General features: G+C 38.4%; 1 protein-coding gene across 2 annotated transcripts; it reads right to left on the bottom strand.

The window, feature by feature from the left end:
• Window positions 1-2,456: 2,456 nt before the first annotated feature.
• On the bottom strand, window positions 2,457-17,213 carry LOC102441787 (UDP-glucuronosyltransferase 2B31-like). 2 transcript variants are annotated; one of them, XM_006103564.3, is made up of 6 exons: window positions 16,062-17,210; window positions 12,074-12,222; window positions 9,393-9,524; window positions 7,401-7,488; window positions 6,319-6,538; window positions 2,457-2,736 (listed from the first exon to the last, which is right to left on the bottom strand). In XM_006103564.3, exons 1-6 carry the CDS (start codon window positions 16,831-16,833, stop codon window positions 2,457-2,459), a joined length of 1,641 nt encoding a protein of 546 aa, XP_006103626.2. In that variant the 5' UTR covers window positions 16,834-17,210. The 2 variants fall into 2 exon arrangements, with proteins under 2 accessions (XP_006103626.2, XP_014301458.1); XM_014445972.2 differs by lacking the exon at window positions 9,393-9,524 and having other exon boundaries at window positions 16,062-17,213.
• Window positions 17,214-17,582: the final 369 nt, after the last annotated feature.

Below are 17,582 nucleotides of genomic sequence, written 5' to 3'. Positions count from 1 at the left end.
TAAACCTACCTGCTCTTGGGCATCTTAATTATCAGATTCCATTTTCCTTTTTTTTTTAATCAAAAGGAAGGGAATGCCTTTGGGGTACTCACCCAAAAACCTGGGGATCACCATTGACGCCCTAAGATATTAGCATCAGCAGCTTGACCCGGTGGCTCAGGGATCCCCACCCCCTCACCTCTTGCCTTAAAGCCATTGATGCTACTGACTTGTTGGTTAAGGCTACAGTGAAAAAAATATATTAAAGTAACTTATGCAAAGACTAAAATCATTGTGAAAGTTTTTTCATGCATATAAATCATAATGCAAATTACATTTTTCTATACACAGCAACTGTTTTTATTGCTTTACAATGTTAATACATTCACCCCTTCCACAACTCCATGAGGTAGTTAATACCATATGTTTATCTGCATTTCACTGGTGGAGAAGATGAGGTATAGGGTATTTCCACATTATACTTCCTTAAAAGTAGTTTTAGCAGATAAATTGTTTGGAAAATTATCTGTAGGAAATTAATTTAATGACTTAATTTTTCACCTTCCAAAGCATCAGTGACTTTTGTCATCTTTTATGTTTTATTGACCATCTTACTTTTGTGAATTTCCTATTCATATTCACTATTTTCATAAATGCAGTTTTGACTGTTTGATTTTTTTGTTGGATATTTGTAATAGTTCTCACTATACAATGTCTACAAAAACTTTTCTGTTACAGGATATATTTTGAGGTAAGTTATTTAAGTCTCAATGCATGATTTAATGATATTATCTCCTATGGCACTATATTAGTTCTATTGGTATCTTTTTTAATTTTTAAAATATTTTTATTGATTTCAGAGAGAGGAAAGGAGAAGGAGAGAGAGATAGAAACATCAGTGATGAGAGAGAATCATCCATAGGCTGCCTCCTGCACACCCCCTACTGGGGATCGATCCCACAACCCAAGCATGTGCCCGACTGGGTATTGAACCACGACATCCTGGTTCGTGGGTCAACGTTCAACCACTGAGCCATACCAGTTGGGCAGTTCTATTTGTTTCTCAAAATGTGTCCATTATCTACAGGAGTTGCATGGAAAACTGTGTTTTTTCCTATATTTTCCCCATCATCAAAGTTTTAATTTATTTTCAAAATAAATTTTATGCCTTCATCTGGAAATTGTTTGTTGTAAGACTTTGATGGTGGTCTTCTTGGCCAATGAAGATCGATAAATGATTTTTCTATCTTGGACCAATTTGTTTATAAAGTGTTGTCCTGATGTGCAGGTTTTAGGAGAACTTTCAGATTCCTTTGGTTTGATTTACCAATTTCCCTTAATATTTATGTAATTTTTGTATTCTTTTCATTGGTACATATTAAGTCAGTCATAGGGTGCCCAGGTTTAATAAAAATGATAATTATTTTGTCACAACAAAGAATTGAATGTTTACATATAAGAGCTATGGGAGGAATGGGGCAACAATGTCCTGAGGAAAGAGACAAAAGAATGAGACAGATATGCCAATCTAGTATAGTTACATAGAATAATCATCATTATTTCAAATTGTGCTCAACCAAAACATTAAATTTCACATTATATCTGTCGATAGATAAGTGATGCTCCATCTTATTCTGAAAGAAATATATATACATATACAAATTTAGAGAGAATGAAAATACAATAAGTCCTTATATGAGTACAGGTTCTATATTAACTTAATCTACAATTGGGGCCTTACATCCATTATTAAAGGCTGAAAATGAGAGTGAAAGCAATCAGGTCAGGTGAACATTTTTAAAGGCCACAAGAAAGAGATAATTTAGTTTTTGAAATAGAAGATTTTCATAAATAGCTCAACTTTATAATAGAAAGCAAATAGCTTTCTAATTCAATGAATATTCCGTTGGAAAATGAGCTAAACTGCATGAAGGCAAATGACTTGCCATGTCTTTAGGTAAGAAGTGATTCTGAGGTTGGATGTATAATAAAAGCCAGGGAGCATTACTAGTCTCCCAAAATGAAATGGAAGGGTGAACCTTTTTACAGAATTCCTAGTTAAAATACTCTGAGTGCAAAATACTATGGATACTATGAGTAGACTTCTTCATGCTTTTTGTGTCATGCACAATATTTAAAACACTGTTTAACTCAATAATATTTTTGGTATTGCTTGTGAATTAGAGCAGTAAAGTTGAATATAGTCCCAAAGAGTTAGTTATTTTTAATTTTTCCAAGATTTTTCTCTTTGGGATGAAATATTTCTACCTCAAATAGGTAGTAAACCACTTGGAAATAAACTTTTATCTAAATCACTTGAAAACAAATGTTGATCTTAGAAGCTAAATTGTGAAGTCATTTTGTCACAGGAAGAAGGGATCCTTATGTTAGAACTTCATTGTGCTGAATAAACTGAAGGAGTCCCATTTATGAGGCAAATCAGCTTCAGGCATATCAGCTTCAGGCCTCTGAAACAACTACTCCCGTTTTTTCTTCTTTCCTGATTTAGCAAACTTCTGGTAACACAACAGACAACATTTTGTGATGACAAATGTAGCACTTGCCACACAGGCCAGCAGGAACCCAATCACATCCAAAGAGTGGTACTGGACCCAGGTGAGGTCATAGGAGGCTGGCCGCAGGTGTTTGGCTCCTTTGTGGCGCATGACAAACTCGATCCAGAAGACCGCTCGATCTAGAGGTTTCATAGGCTGGTCATGATGAATTCTTGATAATTTCATAGCATTCTCCTTATATCTGAAGGAGAAACACAAAGATACCAACATTGAAAGGAAGTTAATTTGCCTAACCAATTCAAACCTATAAAAAGTTTTGTCAAACAAATGATTTAACATACATACCTTAGAATTACAGTAGTATATTTTTATTTGGATGTCAAAGAAAGTTTGACTTCTAAATTAAAAATTTCTCATTGAAAAATATTTTAAAGAGTGAAGATGAAAAATAAAGTGGAAAAGTTAATGTATTTTTAGTAAAGGAAATGATAGAAGCCATCCTATATGCTATATGTTGGAGAGTGGAATTGTATCTATAATAATAAAAGCATAATATGCAAATCGACCAAACTACAGAACAGCAGAACAACTGTCAGGACAACCTTCCAGACGACCACGCTATGACATGCACTGGCATCAGGCCAGTCAAGGCGGGTGTGATGCGATTGGTCAGGGGGCCCCATCATTGCCCCATGATCGCCCCTCAGAGGGAGGCCCAGGTCACCCTATGCAGGGCAATCAATGGGGGGGCTCCACAATCGATTGCCCCAAAGAGGGAGGCCCAGGCCACCGGCCAGCAGGCCAATCAATTGGGGGGGGGCGGCGCTCCATGATTGCCCCAAAGAGGGAGGCCCAGGCCACCCTCTGTGTGGTAATTGATTGTGGAGCCCTGGCTGGGTAGGCGGGGCTTCCCTCTGCTGGGTGGTCGATCGCGGAGCGCTGTGATCAATTGCCCCAAAGAGGGAGGCCCAGGCTACCTGGCTGGTGGTGCTGCAGTGGGTGTGTGGGGCTGGCCAGCGATTGCCCCACAGAGGAAGGCCCAGGCCAGCCAAGTGATCACACCCTACACCTGTTGCCCGCAGAGGGAGGTGACTGGTGGTGGGGGCGGGAGAGCAGCGCTGCACAGATGGCAAGCAGTGGTGGTGGTGGGGGCGGGACCAGCTGCTGGCAGCCAGGGGAAGGAAAGCCCTGACAGGCCCTGATCACCAGCTAGGCCTAAGAACCCTACCCAAGGGGTCTCGGATTGCTAGAAGGCACAGGCTGGGCTGAAGGACATGCCCCTGTACATGAATTTCATGTACAGGGCCTCTAGTATCCTATGTAATAAAAGCCTAATATGCTAAGTGTCCAGTCATCCAGTTGTCCATTCAACCAATCAAAGCACAGTATGCTAATGATATGCTAAGGCCGCTCAATGACTCTCTATGATGTGCACTGACCACCAGGGTGCAGACACTCCAACTGGTAGGTTAGCTTGCTGCTGGGGTCTGACTGATTGGGACTAAGCGAGACGGGCCAGACATGCCCTGGAGCCCTCCTGTGGTCCCTCCCCGGCTGGCTAACCTCCCGTGTCCCTCACGGGCCCTAATCGTGCACCTGTGGGGTCCCTTGGCCTGGCCTGCACCTGAGGTCAGTGCGCTCCCACAGGGGGAGCGCTGCTCAGACAGAAGCTGGGCTCATGGCTGGTGAGTGCAGCGAGGGTGGTGGGAGCCTCTCCCGCCTCCGCGGCAGTGCTAAGGATGTCCGAATTAGCGGACCTAAGTCGTCAGTAGGACATGCTTCGAAGGCTCCCGGACTGTGAGAGGGTGCAGGCCGGGCGAGGGACACCCCCAACTCCCTGAGTGCATGAATTTCATGCACCGGGCCTCTAGTTTATAATAAAGCTCTAGAAGTTTTATTTTTTATTTTTTTATTTTTTAAATATCTTTTAGATATTATTTTAGTGAAGGTCTGTTGTTGGTAGAATTACTGTTTTTTTAAAAATATATTTTATTGATTTTTTTATAAAGAGGAAAGGAGAGGAATAAACATCCATCAGCTGCCTCCTGCACACCCCCCACTGGGGGTGTGCCCACAACCAAGGTAAATGCCCTTGGCTGGAATCGAACCTGGGAGCCTTCAGTCCGCAAGTCGATGCTCTATCCACTGAGCCAAACCAGTTAGGGCAAAGCTCTAGAAGTTTTAAAGAGGAATTGTGTCCTGGCAGGAGAAAGGCTTCCTCACAAGTCTTTGTATTTCTACTCTTGGCTTCATAACTCTATTGTTTTAAAAAAAATATTTTATTGATTTTTTTACAGAAAGGAAGGGAGAGGGATAGAGAGTTAGAAACATCAATGAGAGAGAAACATTGATCTGCTGCCTCCTGTAAACTCCCTACTGGGTATGTGCCCACAACCAAGGTACATGCCCTTGACCGGAATCGAACCTGGGACTCTTGAGTCTGCAGGCCGATGCTCTATCCACTGAGCCAAACCGGTCACGGCATATCTGTCTACTTTTAACCCTATAGCCAAAATACTTTTTGTTAAACCCAACAGAATACTACACCTGCTCAAAATTTCTATCTGCCTCCTTATCACATTTAGAATAAAATCCAAATCAATTATTTGCCCTGTCGTATCTTACAAGAACAGACCCCTGGCTATTTCTTCTATTATTTTGTCCCAAGCATGCTCTACTGTAGTCACAATGCTCTTCTAGTTAGCTATTCATTGGAGGTGACAAGTATGTTCTCTTGTTAGCACTTTTGTACTTTCTGTCCGCTTTCTCCCTTTCCTGGAGCAGTTTTTTCTGCAACACCCCAAGGCTGCCTCTATCTCTTGCTGGAGATGTTGGCTCAGTGTCACATCTCAGAGTCTTTCCCTGGCCACACTATGATAGCATTTCTTTTTTTTTTTAATTAATTTTTAATTTTTTAAATTTATTGTCTATAGTTTTACATATGTCTCCTTTTTCCCCAGTTGACCCCTGCCCCCCAGCAATTCGCACCCGGGGCAAGCCCCCACTGCCCCAGTGTCTATGTATGATAGCATTTCTTCAATGTCTCTGGTTTTCTTTTTTTTCTATTTAATTCCTATAATTTCTAAATACATTTTATAAAACATACCTTCAATTTATTTATGAAATTCATAAGTGTGTGCATATATTCTAAGTGATCAGCTCAAAATTTCAAAATTATCAATAAAGTTATAAAGTGAACATCAACATACCCACTATCCATAGAACCACTCCATGCCTGGGCCATTTTACTACACCCTTCTCCAAATTACCTACTCTCCTGATCTCCAATACCATAAATTAGTTTTTCTTGTTTATATATTAGAATCTTATAGTATGTACTCACTTGTTTTTTTTCTTTTCTGTAGCAGTTATTGGTTAATTCCTTTGCTATGTAGTATTTAATTGTATGACAATACTACAAATTATTTATTCATTTAATGACAAATGGACATTTAGATTATTAATACTTTTTGGCCATTACTACTAAAGCTACTATAAACATTTTTGTATATGTCTTTTAGTTTACATATCTATGCATTTCTATTCCTATAAACCTAGACTGATGATAACAAGAATTCACAATGATGTAGAGAATTGGAACTCTCATACATAGCTGGTAGGAATATAAAATGGTATAGTCTCTTTGGACATCAGTTTTTCAGTTTGTCATAAAGTTATTGTATGACCCAGAGTTCACTTGAAGATATCTACCCAAAAATGAATGAAAACTGATATTCACACAAAAACATAATGCTGTATTCATAATAGACAAATAATTGACAAAAGACCTATTTATAATTACTATTAAAAATGTGATACTTACGAAGGGTCATTAATGACAGTCTTCAATGCATTGAGCAAATCTGTACTTGAAATAGTGTTGAAGTCCAATCTGATAGCTGCTCCCTTGGTCTTCATGCGAACAATGTTATCAGGTTGATCCGCAAACATAGGGATGCCCACCATAGGGATCCCATGGTAGATCGCCTCATAGATGCCATTGGCTCCACCGTGAGTTATAAAGGCTTTGGTTTTTGGATGACCTAGGATTGGGTAAATTTCAGTAAATAATGAATTATAAGTCTTGGAAATAAAATGAGAGTTGGGCAATAAAGGCACTGATAGAGACAATATATTTAGCAATAGATTGGTCTACCCTTCAGACTGTATTAAAATGTTTTTCAGAACTCATAGGAAGAGGCACTTAAGTCTGCTGGAGGGACAGTGAAGGCTTACTTAGAAGATCGGTGTGTTCCTTTTGACTTGAAATGAATACAAGTTGCTAGTGGACAAATGGAAAGAGAATATTCTGAATTTAAAAAAGTGTGTGCAAAAAAAAGTGGTGGTGCATGTTGAAATATATTCTCTTCATAAAATAGTGAAGTCACAGAGTGTGATATGTAGATGTCAAGGCAACAGACAATGGGATGGTGATGGCACAGGAATTAGAGGAAGGAACAGGTACACATTATCATGAAATTATTTATTACATCAAAAAGAGATATATATTTTTCCCCAATGGAAAATGTAGAGTCACTGGCAATAAAAGAGGAGCTGATATTTTTCAGGGGCACCTGTACACCCTTACCATGGATTAAACCATTGGTGTAAGGAGAGAATTAGGAGGCAGAGTGACAATCAGGAAAGTGTCGAGATATTCTCTCTGAGAGGAATTACATATGAAATAAAGATCTTTTGTTTGTGGCCATAAGGAACATGGCTGTGTAACATAAGATGCCAACTTATAGCTTATCCTTTTCCCCTAGGACTGGGAAAGAAATACTGGGAAGTTCATTTTTATTTTTGAGGTTTTCAGTAAGAAATGTCCAATACATTTCTGTCCTAGTGAACTGTTTATCATTCTGGTTGACTTGATTCTGATTTCAGGGTTTTCCAGAATCTTACCAAGAAGGTCATTCTGGGGGATCCATTTATAGAGCCGGGTATTTGGCCCTAAGGTATCTGGTTTTTTGCCATCATATCTCCATATAACCTGTTAGGGTAAAGAAGGTAATGTACTTCTTGAGTCAAAATGCAGAGTTATATCATGTTAGAATTCTAAATAGTTTAGGAGACATCTAGTTAAACCCCTGACATATTACAGGTTAAGGGAATGAGGAAAAGACATTCTGATAATGAGAATCAATAAAAGGCTGATGTAAGAGGCGTACATACTTATATGGCATGTTACTTATTTTTATATTCAGTCAGGTATGAGTGCAATCATGATGTTTCACACTTTAGGGTTAGACAAATGAGATTATCAATGACCAATTCAAGCATATAAAAATTTTTAGGTAGTCATATAATTGTAGTGTAAAACCCAGCAAATTAATGGTCTATGCATTTATTTTAATTATTTATTATTCTAGCTGTCATCATCTAGATTTAATGTTAACCTGTTTATTTCTTTTTGAATTATGGGGAAGTGGTTTTCTTATATTCATTAATTTCATAAAGTATCTTAGAGTTTTACATAATTTGATTTACAAAATCAAGGCAATCAGCTATTTATGAGAATTAAAACATTTTGATGTTTAAGTTTATTATTAATAATAAATAATATCTGCTTAATGAGTATGTTTAACTTCTTTTAGTTTTCTACTTACTAATCACCACTTCTAAGTGATAATTTTTACCCAAATCCAGTATTATCACTCTAGCTAGGATGGAAAATTTTCTTAAAAAGTAGAAAAGAAAAGCCATTGGCACTTTATAAATAATAGTTTACCTGTTGAAAAGATCAAATATGATAATGACAGTAAATTTTACTCAACTGACTGTTAACACTACAAAACATGCTACAATGTATTGACAGCATTGATTAATACGGTTAATTAATGATAAATGGCCAAGCAATTTCTAAGTCCACCAGTAAGCTGGATTCTAGTTTATAAGTGGTTAACATCTCTTTTCTATGTGAGTGTTAACATTACTTCAGGTTCTCAGCAAACTTGCGTAGGTATTAAGGAGAAAGCTACATTAGTTAGGAAACTACAAGTATTTTACAATTACACAGAGAAAATTGTATTTTATGTATTAGAAAATATGATTTATTATCATATTTTATGGAGAAGGGGGAGGCATTTTAAACTATCCTATGTTAGGCTTGCTTCTGGTTGACTATTACATTTCCTTCTTCTTCTTAATCAGGAGAAGTTATTACTCTGATGGGTTGTTTTGGGGCCACATATAAAACACAGAGTCACCTTGAAGGCTGGACCCACCTTCACCCTTTCATTTATGTCTTCCTGCTTCAGAATTTAGCAGGGCCCAGCACACCAGGGAGGTTCTTTTTATGTTTTACAGACCATTTTTTCTCTTTCTCTAAATCATTGTTTCTGGCTTAGGTACCTGGATGCAGCTTGGTGAGCCCTGGACATCCTTTCTCTGAATATCACCTTGCAACACTGAAAAGGCCTAATCCAAAATCCAGGGAAAGTAGGAGTGGCCTGGATTACCTGGAAAGTCTATATTGTAAGATGCCTTTCAGATTGTTATCATTCCCTGTTTAATGTTAAAATTTAACTCCATTCTGAGAACATTGGTAGTGTGTACAGTACTCTAGGAATCCTGCAAGGAAATGAAGCAAATGACAGGATAGGATTTGGTGATATCTGTTCCTGCCCTATAATACTATTATCAAACCAAACTTCACACTGTACTTTTGAAATATACTTCTTTGTGACCAGAATGTTAATGCCAAAGTTATTGTCCATCAAAAACACCCTCTGTACTACTTTAGCACCTGACATGTGTATTTTGTTTTTCAAATTGTTATCTGAGTTAATTGGAGCTATCCTAATAGTTTACCTTTCATGTGGAAATTTCTTAATCAGACCCTTTACAGAGTTTAACACACTCATTAGTTTTCTGCTCTAAGGTAGTTTATCTAACCTTTTGAGGAACCTGGGCAAGGGCTGATGCAATCACATTGGCTTTCTCTTCTGTCATGTTAGTGACCATCGACCCCAGGGAAAACACCACAATACCATTTTCTCCAGAGCTCTGGACAAACTCTTCCATTTCCTGTGAAGAAAGAATTTTTTCCATCACAAAAGAGCAATAGCATAGTGAACACTATTGAAAGGATTGCTACAAACAGCCAAAGAGAAAATTAAGTATTATAAGGAGTTATTAGTGTAGTTGCAGGGGTCCTCAAACTACCGCCGAAAACATTTATCCGGCCCGCCGGGTGTTTTTGCCGCCGCTGCCTGTCCTGCTTAGCAGCCGACTCGTCCCGGGCCCGCAGTGTGCATGTGTGGAATGTCTGAGGGACAGTGAACTGGCCCCCTGTTTAAAAAGTTTGAGGACCTCTGGTGTAGTGTTTGTTATTTTAAATTGTGTTAAAATGCACATAATATAAAGTTACCATCTTAAGTATTTAAAAATATTTTTATTGATTTTTAGCAAGAGAGAAGAAGAGAGAGGGAGAGACAGAGAGAATCATCTATTGGCTGCCTCCTGCATGTTCAAGGTGGCGGGGCCCACAAGCTGGGCATATGCCCTGACTGGGAATCGAGCCAATAACCTTTGGTGCATGGGCAGTGCCCAACCAACTAAGCCACACTGGCCAGGGACCATCTTAACCATTATTTTTATTTCTTTTTTTTAAAATATATTTTATTGATTTTTTACAGAGGAAGGGAGAAGGATAGAGAGTTAGAAACATTGATGAGAGAGAAACATCAATTCAGCTGCCTCCTGCACACTCCCTACTGGCGATGTGCCTGCAACCAAGGTATATGCCCTTGACCGGAATCGAACCTGGGACCCTTTAGTCCATGGGCCGACGCTCTATCCACTGAGCCAAACCGGTTAGGGCAATCTTAACCATTATTAAATGCACAGTTCTGTAGTATATATAGTCTTATTGTTATGCAACCCATCTCTAAGTACTTTTTCATCTTGCAAATTGGAACTGACAATCATCATTCTACTTTGTTTCTATGCATTTGAGTAGTCTAGATAGCTCATTTGTTGCCATTTATTCATGCACTCATTGGCTGCTTCTTGTATGGGCCCTGATTGGGATCAAACCTGTAACCGTGGCACACTGGGACAGTTCTCTAACTGAGCTACTTGGCCTGGCCAATACTGTTCTTAATAGCAGTAAAAATAACAATAGTAACAATAGTTAATATTACTTTTGTGTCACTTTGTGCCATAGACATTGTAAGTATTATATATATATATATATATAAAGAATTTTTTTATACTGAATAGAAATATGAGGTTGATATTATAACTATAAGAGTAAGTGTATTCACATCTTTAATGTGTAGTTTTCCATTATTTGTTGCTGGAATTCTCGCAACGACCTCCTCTTTGTTTGCCTTTCCACTCTTGACCCTATGCAATTCAATCCAGACATTGCATCTTGAGAGCTTTGTAAAAAGGAAAATCTGATCATATCTTTGCCCTTTTACTCCCTTTGCTCCTTTTCACTGACTCCTGAATACTTTCATAAGATGCTTCAGAATTCTTATAATTACTTACCTCTAATTTACTTCTCCAGCATCATCTGCCTCTTTATTCAGCCTCTTCCCGATACACTAAACTTGGACTTCTTGGGAATTATTATTCTTTTTCTTGCATTACCTTTTGTGTCTTCCTTTCTTACCATTCCTTTCTGCTATTAATACACAGCCTTCAGATCCCACTTAATTATCAATAATATGAAATATTTTCTGTAATCCCTGCTGGATATTATCTAGCATTGTGGTCTTTCCTTATTATACTACTTTTCACAAAATTTTTATTACTAATACTAGAGGCCCGGTGCATGGATTTGTGCACCGGTTGGGTCCCTCAGCCTGGCCTGCGCCCTCTCGCAATCCAGGACCCCTCGGTGGATGTAGTAGTACACAAAGTGGCAGACAGCTGGAGAGGAGCCTAGGCCAGGCGCCACACTGCTCCTGCTCATCCCAGTCCCCCTGTGCCTGCAGCTGCTGCTGCTCAGTAGTGCTGTCATGAAGGTGGAATAGGCTCGCACTGCACAGCTGCGCTCACCAGCTGTGAGCCCGGTGTCTGGCGCCTGTTGGTCAGCTGAGCGGCACTTCCACTGTAGGAGTGCACTGACCACTGGGGGGCAGCTCCTGCATTGAGCGTCTGCCCCCTGGTGGTCAGTGCGCATCATAGCGACTGGTCGACTGGTCATTCGGTCACTTAGGCTTTTATGTATATAGATTCTGTCTTTCCAAGTAGAATGTCAGGTATTTATGGATAAAAATTGTGTCTTCACTGATTCTCTTTTATCCAGTGCTTATCTCTGGCTATGAGAGTCACTCTAAGAATGTCTTTGAATGAATGATTGACACTTTCTTATGTGTTCAACAGGGAAGACCTTAATTTAACTGAACCTATTTCCAAAGTCTCCCAAATATAATTATTTATTTGGTAGTGATAATGACATTCAAATTCTTGAAATAGTATAAAATATATGAGTTTCTAATGGTCACTTGACCCAGAATCCCATATCTCTCACTGTGTGATCAGACAATCTGAATGAAGAACACAGAATCATTCCCACTGAAAGTGCAAAATAATCAAAGTAGAACAAACATGAATAGTTTTACCTTAGGCAGAGGCTTAGCAGGTTTGCAGTGGAGGCCTCCAACAAATTGAAAATGTGGCAAGAGTGGGCGAGGGAATTCAAAATCCCAATAAGTTCGAATAAGCCACATTTCAGCTTTCCCCATTAACTCAAATAATGTAATGGGTTTTCCTGAAGGGAAAAAAATAAAAGAAAAAAAAGGTAGTGAAAATGAGAATAGTGTAATGTGAATATAACAGGTAATTTTCTGAAAGGAGCTTAGAGTAATGTAGCCAAAGATGTTTAAAAGTGATTGGCTTACACTCTTTTCAAAATTGCCTGATACTGGCACAAGAACAGATATATAGAGCCATGGAACAGAACAGAGAACCCAGAATTCGACCCAAGCCATTATGCTCAATAAATATTGACAAAGGAGGCAAGAGCATACAATGGAGTCAAGACAGTCTCTTCAATGAAGGGTGTTGGAAAAATTGGACAGACACATGCAAAAAAATGAAACTAGACCACTATACACAAAAATAAAATCAAAATGGATAAAGGACTTAAATGTAAGACGGGAAACCATAAAAATTTTAGAAGAATCCATAGGCAGTAGAATATCAGACATGTTGTAGCAATATCTTTACCTATACAGCCCCTAGGGCAATAGAAACTAAGGAGAAAATAAACAAATGGGACTACATCAAAATAAAAAGCTTCTGCACAGCAAAAGAAACCATCAACAAAACAACAAGAAAGCCCACTGCATGGGAGAACAGATTTGCCAATTTTATCTCTGATAAGGGCCAATCTCCAAAATTTATAGGGAACTCTTACATCTTAACAAAAGGAAGACAAACAATCCAATAAATAAATGGGCAAAAAACTTAAATAGACACTTTTCAAAATAGGACATACTAAAGGCCAGGAGATAGATGAAAACATACTCAAAGTCACTAATCATCCGAGAGATGCAAACAAAATGACAATGAGATACCACCTCACACCTGTCAGAATGGCTATTATCAACAAATCAACAAATGACAAGTGCTGGCGAGGATGTGGAGAAAAAGGAACCCTCATGCACTGCTGGTGGGAATGCAGACTGGTGCAGCCACTGTGGAAAACAGTATGGAGTTTCCTAAAAAAATTAAAATGGAACTCCCATTTGACCCAGTAATCTCACTTGTAGGAATATATCCCAAGAAACTAGAAACACCAATCAAAAAGGATATATGCACTCCTATGTTCATTTTACATTAGCTAAGATTTGGAAACAGCCTAAGTGCCCATCAGCAGATGAGTGGATTAAAAAATGGTGGTACATCTACACGATGGAATACTATGCTACTGTGAAAAAGGAAGAACTCTTACCATTCACAACAGCAGGGATGAACCTGGAGAGCATTATGCCAAGCGAAATAAGCCACTTGGAGAAAGATAAGTATCACATGATCTCACTCATTTGTGGAATATAATGAACAAAAACTGAAGAACAAAAATAAATCCAGAGACAAAGGAGCATCAAACAGACTGTCAAACTTCAGAAGGGAAGGCAGGGGTGGGGGAGTGGATGGGTAAGAGATCAACCAAAGAACTTGTATGCAGGCATATGAGCATAACCAATGAACACAGACACTAGGTGGGTGAGGGCATGTGCTTGGGGTTGGGGGTAGCCGGGGAAAGGTCAGTGGGGGAAAAAGGAGACATATGTAATACTATATGTAATACTTTAAACAATAAAGAATTAAAAAAAGAAAATTTCCTTATGACCCCTGTACCATAAATGCATGCATAAAATTTATGTTAAAAAATTAAAGACAAAAAAATTATTTAAAAAAATGATTGGCTTAGCCCTGGATGGTGTGGCTCAGTTGGTTTAGGGTCATCCCGTGCTCTGAAAGGTTGCTGGTTTGATTCCCAGTCAGGACACTTGCCCAGGTTTCGAGTTTGGTCCCTGCACAGGAGGCAACTGATCAATGTTTCTCTCTCACATCAATGTTTTTCTCTCTCCCTGTCCCATCCTCTCTCTTTGAAATTAATAAAAAACATATTTTAGCCGAAACCGGTTTGGCTCAGTGGATAGAGCGTCGGCCTGCGGACTGAAGGGTCCCAGGTTCGATTCCGGTCAAGGGCATGTACCTGGGTTGCGGGCACATCCCCAGTAGGAGATGTGCAGGAGGCAGCTGATCGATGTTTCTCTCTCATCGATGTTTCTAGCTCTCTATCTCTCTCCCTTCCTCTCTGTAAGAAATCAATAAAATATATTAAAAAAAAAACATATTTTAAAAATAAATACAAATAAAAGTGATTGGCTTGAAAATCCAGTATTCAAACACACATTATTTATATAGACTTTTATCTCTAATATCACATCAGTACATTCAGAATCATAAACATTTATTTAAGCACTAAAGAGTTAAGTATGCATTTGTAAAACTTCAAAATTAACAAATGCAAATGTAAACAGTGATTTCAACTCCTTAGTCAATCAACCCTACCATACACACAGAAATGCCTTTCCCTAGAATACTCAGTCTAGATTCTATTTAGCAAGCTATTCCCTTATTTCTAGATTTTACAAGTAAATTGTGAGATCTTTGACATTATGGCCACTATTGCATTCGGTTCATGTTCAGAGCTTAACAATATTTGTATGTGAAATAAAAATATTTGCCAACAACAGCTGGAAGTCTTTCATAAAGTATGGAAATAGATGTGCTCACCCTTAATTTTGGCTCATTTTGTCTGTAATGGAGAAATATAGTTTTCAAAAAAATATAAACTTTTAACTTGATTATCTACCCTTCAACAAGATTTTAGGCCTTTAAAACAGATGATTTATAAGCTCGTAGTGAAGCAATATAATCATTGGAAACTTCGAGTTATAGGTTCTGATCTGAGAAAGAGTCATATTTCTCCATTGTCAAAGACTCCTTCAGGTAGTATGGCAAAACAGTTTAATTTTTAAATAAGAAAACTGAAGAGAAACAAATGGAAACAATTTCCCCAATGGTCTATAGACATTGTGCTAAAAATATGTAACTCCTTAATTTACATTTGTGCTTTGATGAAAATATTTAGTGAAATTTCCAATGCATTTATTGAAGAAAAAAATTATAGTAAAATTAATATGTAGGATAAATGGGCAGAGCCACTGCCAGAGGATTTTTAGGGCAGTTAAATTACTCTTTACAATACTATAATAGTGGATACATGACATTATAAATTTGTCCAAAAATCACAGAATATACAATGCCAAGAGTAAACCCTAATATAAACTATGGACTTTAGATAATAATGCTATGTCAGTATATTTTCATCAGTTGTAACAAATGTACTTCTCTGGTGGGGAATGTTGACAATAAGGATGCAGGGCATATATGGGAAATCTCTACTTAATTTTACTGTGGATCTAACACTCTTCTAAAAAAATGAAGCCTATTACAAAAAAAACAAAGAAGAATGGGTATGTGATTGCTGATGGAACTCCTCAGTGCTTCAATTTGGGGTCTCTAACTTCCTGGAGTATCCCATACTAGTGTACCCAGGGTTGAAACTAACCTTATAATTTAAGCATTTCTGTAATATAGAGTGTCCCACAAATATAGATGCACTTTGAATAATTATTAACTCCAATGGGTTAAATCTGAAAAGAAAGAAACATCAACTGAGCTATCAGAAAAAAAGAGTATATACATTTTTTTTTGGGGAACACCCTCCCTGTATTTGTGAGATTAAAAGGTCATTATATATTATTAGAGGCCCGATGCACGAAATTCATGCAAGAGCTCAGCCCTCGCAGCTGCGGCAGCTTGACTTGGCCAACACGGGCCCAGCTTCGTCCGGAAGATCATCTGGAAGGTCGTTCAGCTGTCTGGTCTAATTAGCATATTATGTTTTTATTCTTATAGATTATTTAATCATTGCACTTATAAAAGACAAATTCCTCTCAATATTTATACCAACTCATCTTCCAAAGCACTAGGAAAGTTAGGACTTCATGCTACCAAGGAAAAACAGCTTACCTAGTACTTCGTTCAGAAATTGACCCCACTTCTTCTGATTATATGTTTGCAGGCAGAAGTCAAAATAGAGCACATAGACCATATTTTTTACCCTCTCCATGAATGTCATCTGATCACTTAATTCTGAAAAGACAACAGGTACGTAGGATGGAGGGAATGGAAGTCCTCCACTGTACTTTTCAATTTTATAGCCAGGAGAGAAGCGGAGACTGTACACAAAAGGTATTTTAAGTAGCTCAGCCAGCAGCTCACCACATGCTCCAACGCCATCTGCAAGAACGACATCAAACCTTGATTCTTGTAGTTTTGTCATAAGTTTCTTGTTCAAAACTACATCTTTACAGAGCTTTTCAATCAAGTCAGAACCTTCCCAAAACATTTCTTGCATTAGTGAAAAATGTGTCCAAAACGTATCTTTTGGCAGATCATATGTCCATTTATTGATCAGCCGCATGAAAAAAGAAACCATATCATCTTTTGTTAAAGATGTAGGAAAAACCTCAAATTGAATAGCAGATGGTTTATTGGGATCAACAAGAATTGAAGCTGAAGATGTCAGAACAGTCACTTCATGACCTCTCTGAACAAGTGCATCCAGGATGGTCTTCATGTTGATCCAGTGGCTGTATTCTGTGGGCCACACCAGCACCTTTCCACAACTCCCAGGGCTGAAGTGACCACTCAGCTGTAGCAGCAGCAGAACTGAAATCCACTGCATAGGCATCCTGGTGGCACACAGGCTTCTTTTCAAATGGCCGATCCCTTTTATCATGGCTCATGCTTACGTGCGAAGAGAAATCAATCAGGAAGTTAAAATATAACTCCTCCATCTGAAAGTAAAAACAGTATGGCATTTGGAGCACAAGTGGAAAAAGCAAAAGGTAGATGAATAGTTAGGCAATGAAGATGACACAAAAACATGTCATACTGTTTTTTTCATAGTTATTAGATTCCACGCGAAGATACACACACAACCTGTATTTCCTGTATGTATGTATTTATTTATTGATCGATTGAGGGGAACTAGCTCATGTTTAATTGTGGCATTTTAAAATTGGACAAGTGCCCTAGCTGGTTTGGCTCCGTGGATAGAGCATTGGCCTGCAGACTAAAGGGTAGCAGGTTTGTTTCAGGTCAAAGGCACATGCCTGGGTTGCGGGCTCAATCCCCAGTAGTGGGTGTGCAGAGGGCAGCTGATCAATGATGTTTCTATATCTCTCTTTATCTCCCTACCTCTTTGAAATAAATAAAAATATATTTCAAAAAATAAAATGGGGCAAGTGTTTTGATATCTGCCCCTCCCCCCTTTTTCAGTTTCTTTAAAGTTGCAAGAAAACAGTAACCAATCACAGGTTTAATGGATTTAATAAATTTACCCCTTTGGCTCCTATTTGCAGCACTCAGTATTTCTTTGAAACCCCAGACAGATTCGATGGTGGACAACAGTAAGTTTCAGACCTCTCGAGTTTAACAGTTTAGGTTCTCTGAGCATTTTGTGTTGCAGTAGCACTCATTCAAAAT

The sequence above is a fragment of the Myotis lucifugus genome, unplaced genomic scaffold (genome assembly GCF_000147115.1).
Source record: "Myotis lucifugus unplaced genomic scaffold, Myoluc2.0 scaffold_492, whole genome shotgun sequence".
Lineage (NCBI taxonomy): Eukaryota > Metazoa > Chordata > Mammalia > Chiroptera > Vespertilionidae > Myotis > Myotis lucifugus.
Note: the sequence above shows the minus strand (reverse complement) of the source record. Positions and strands in the feature narration are given on the sequence as shown.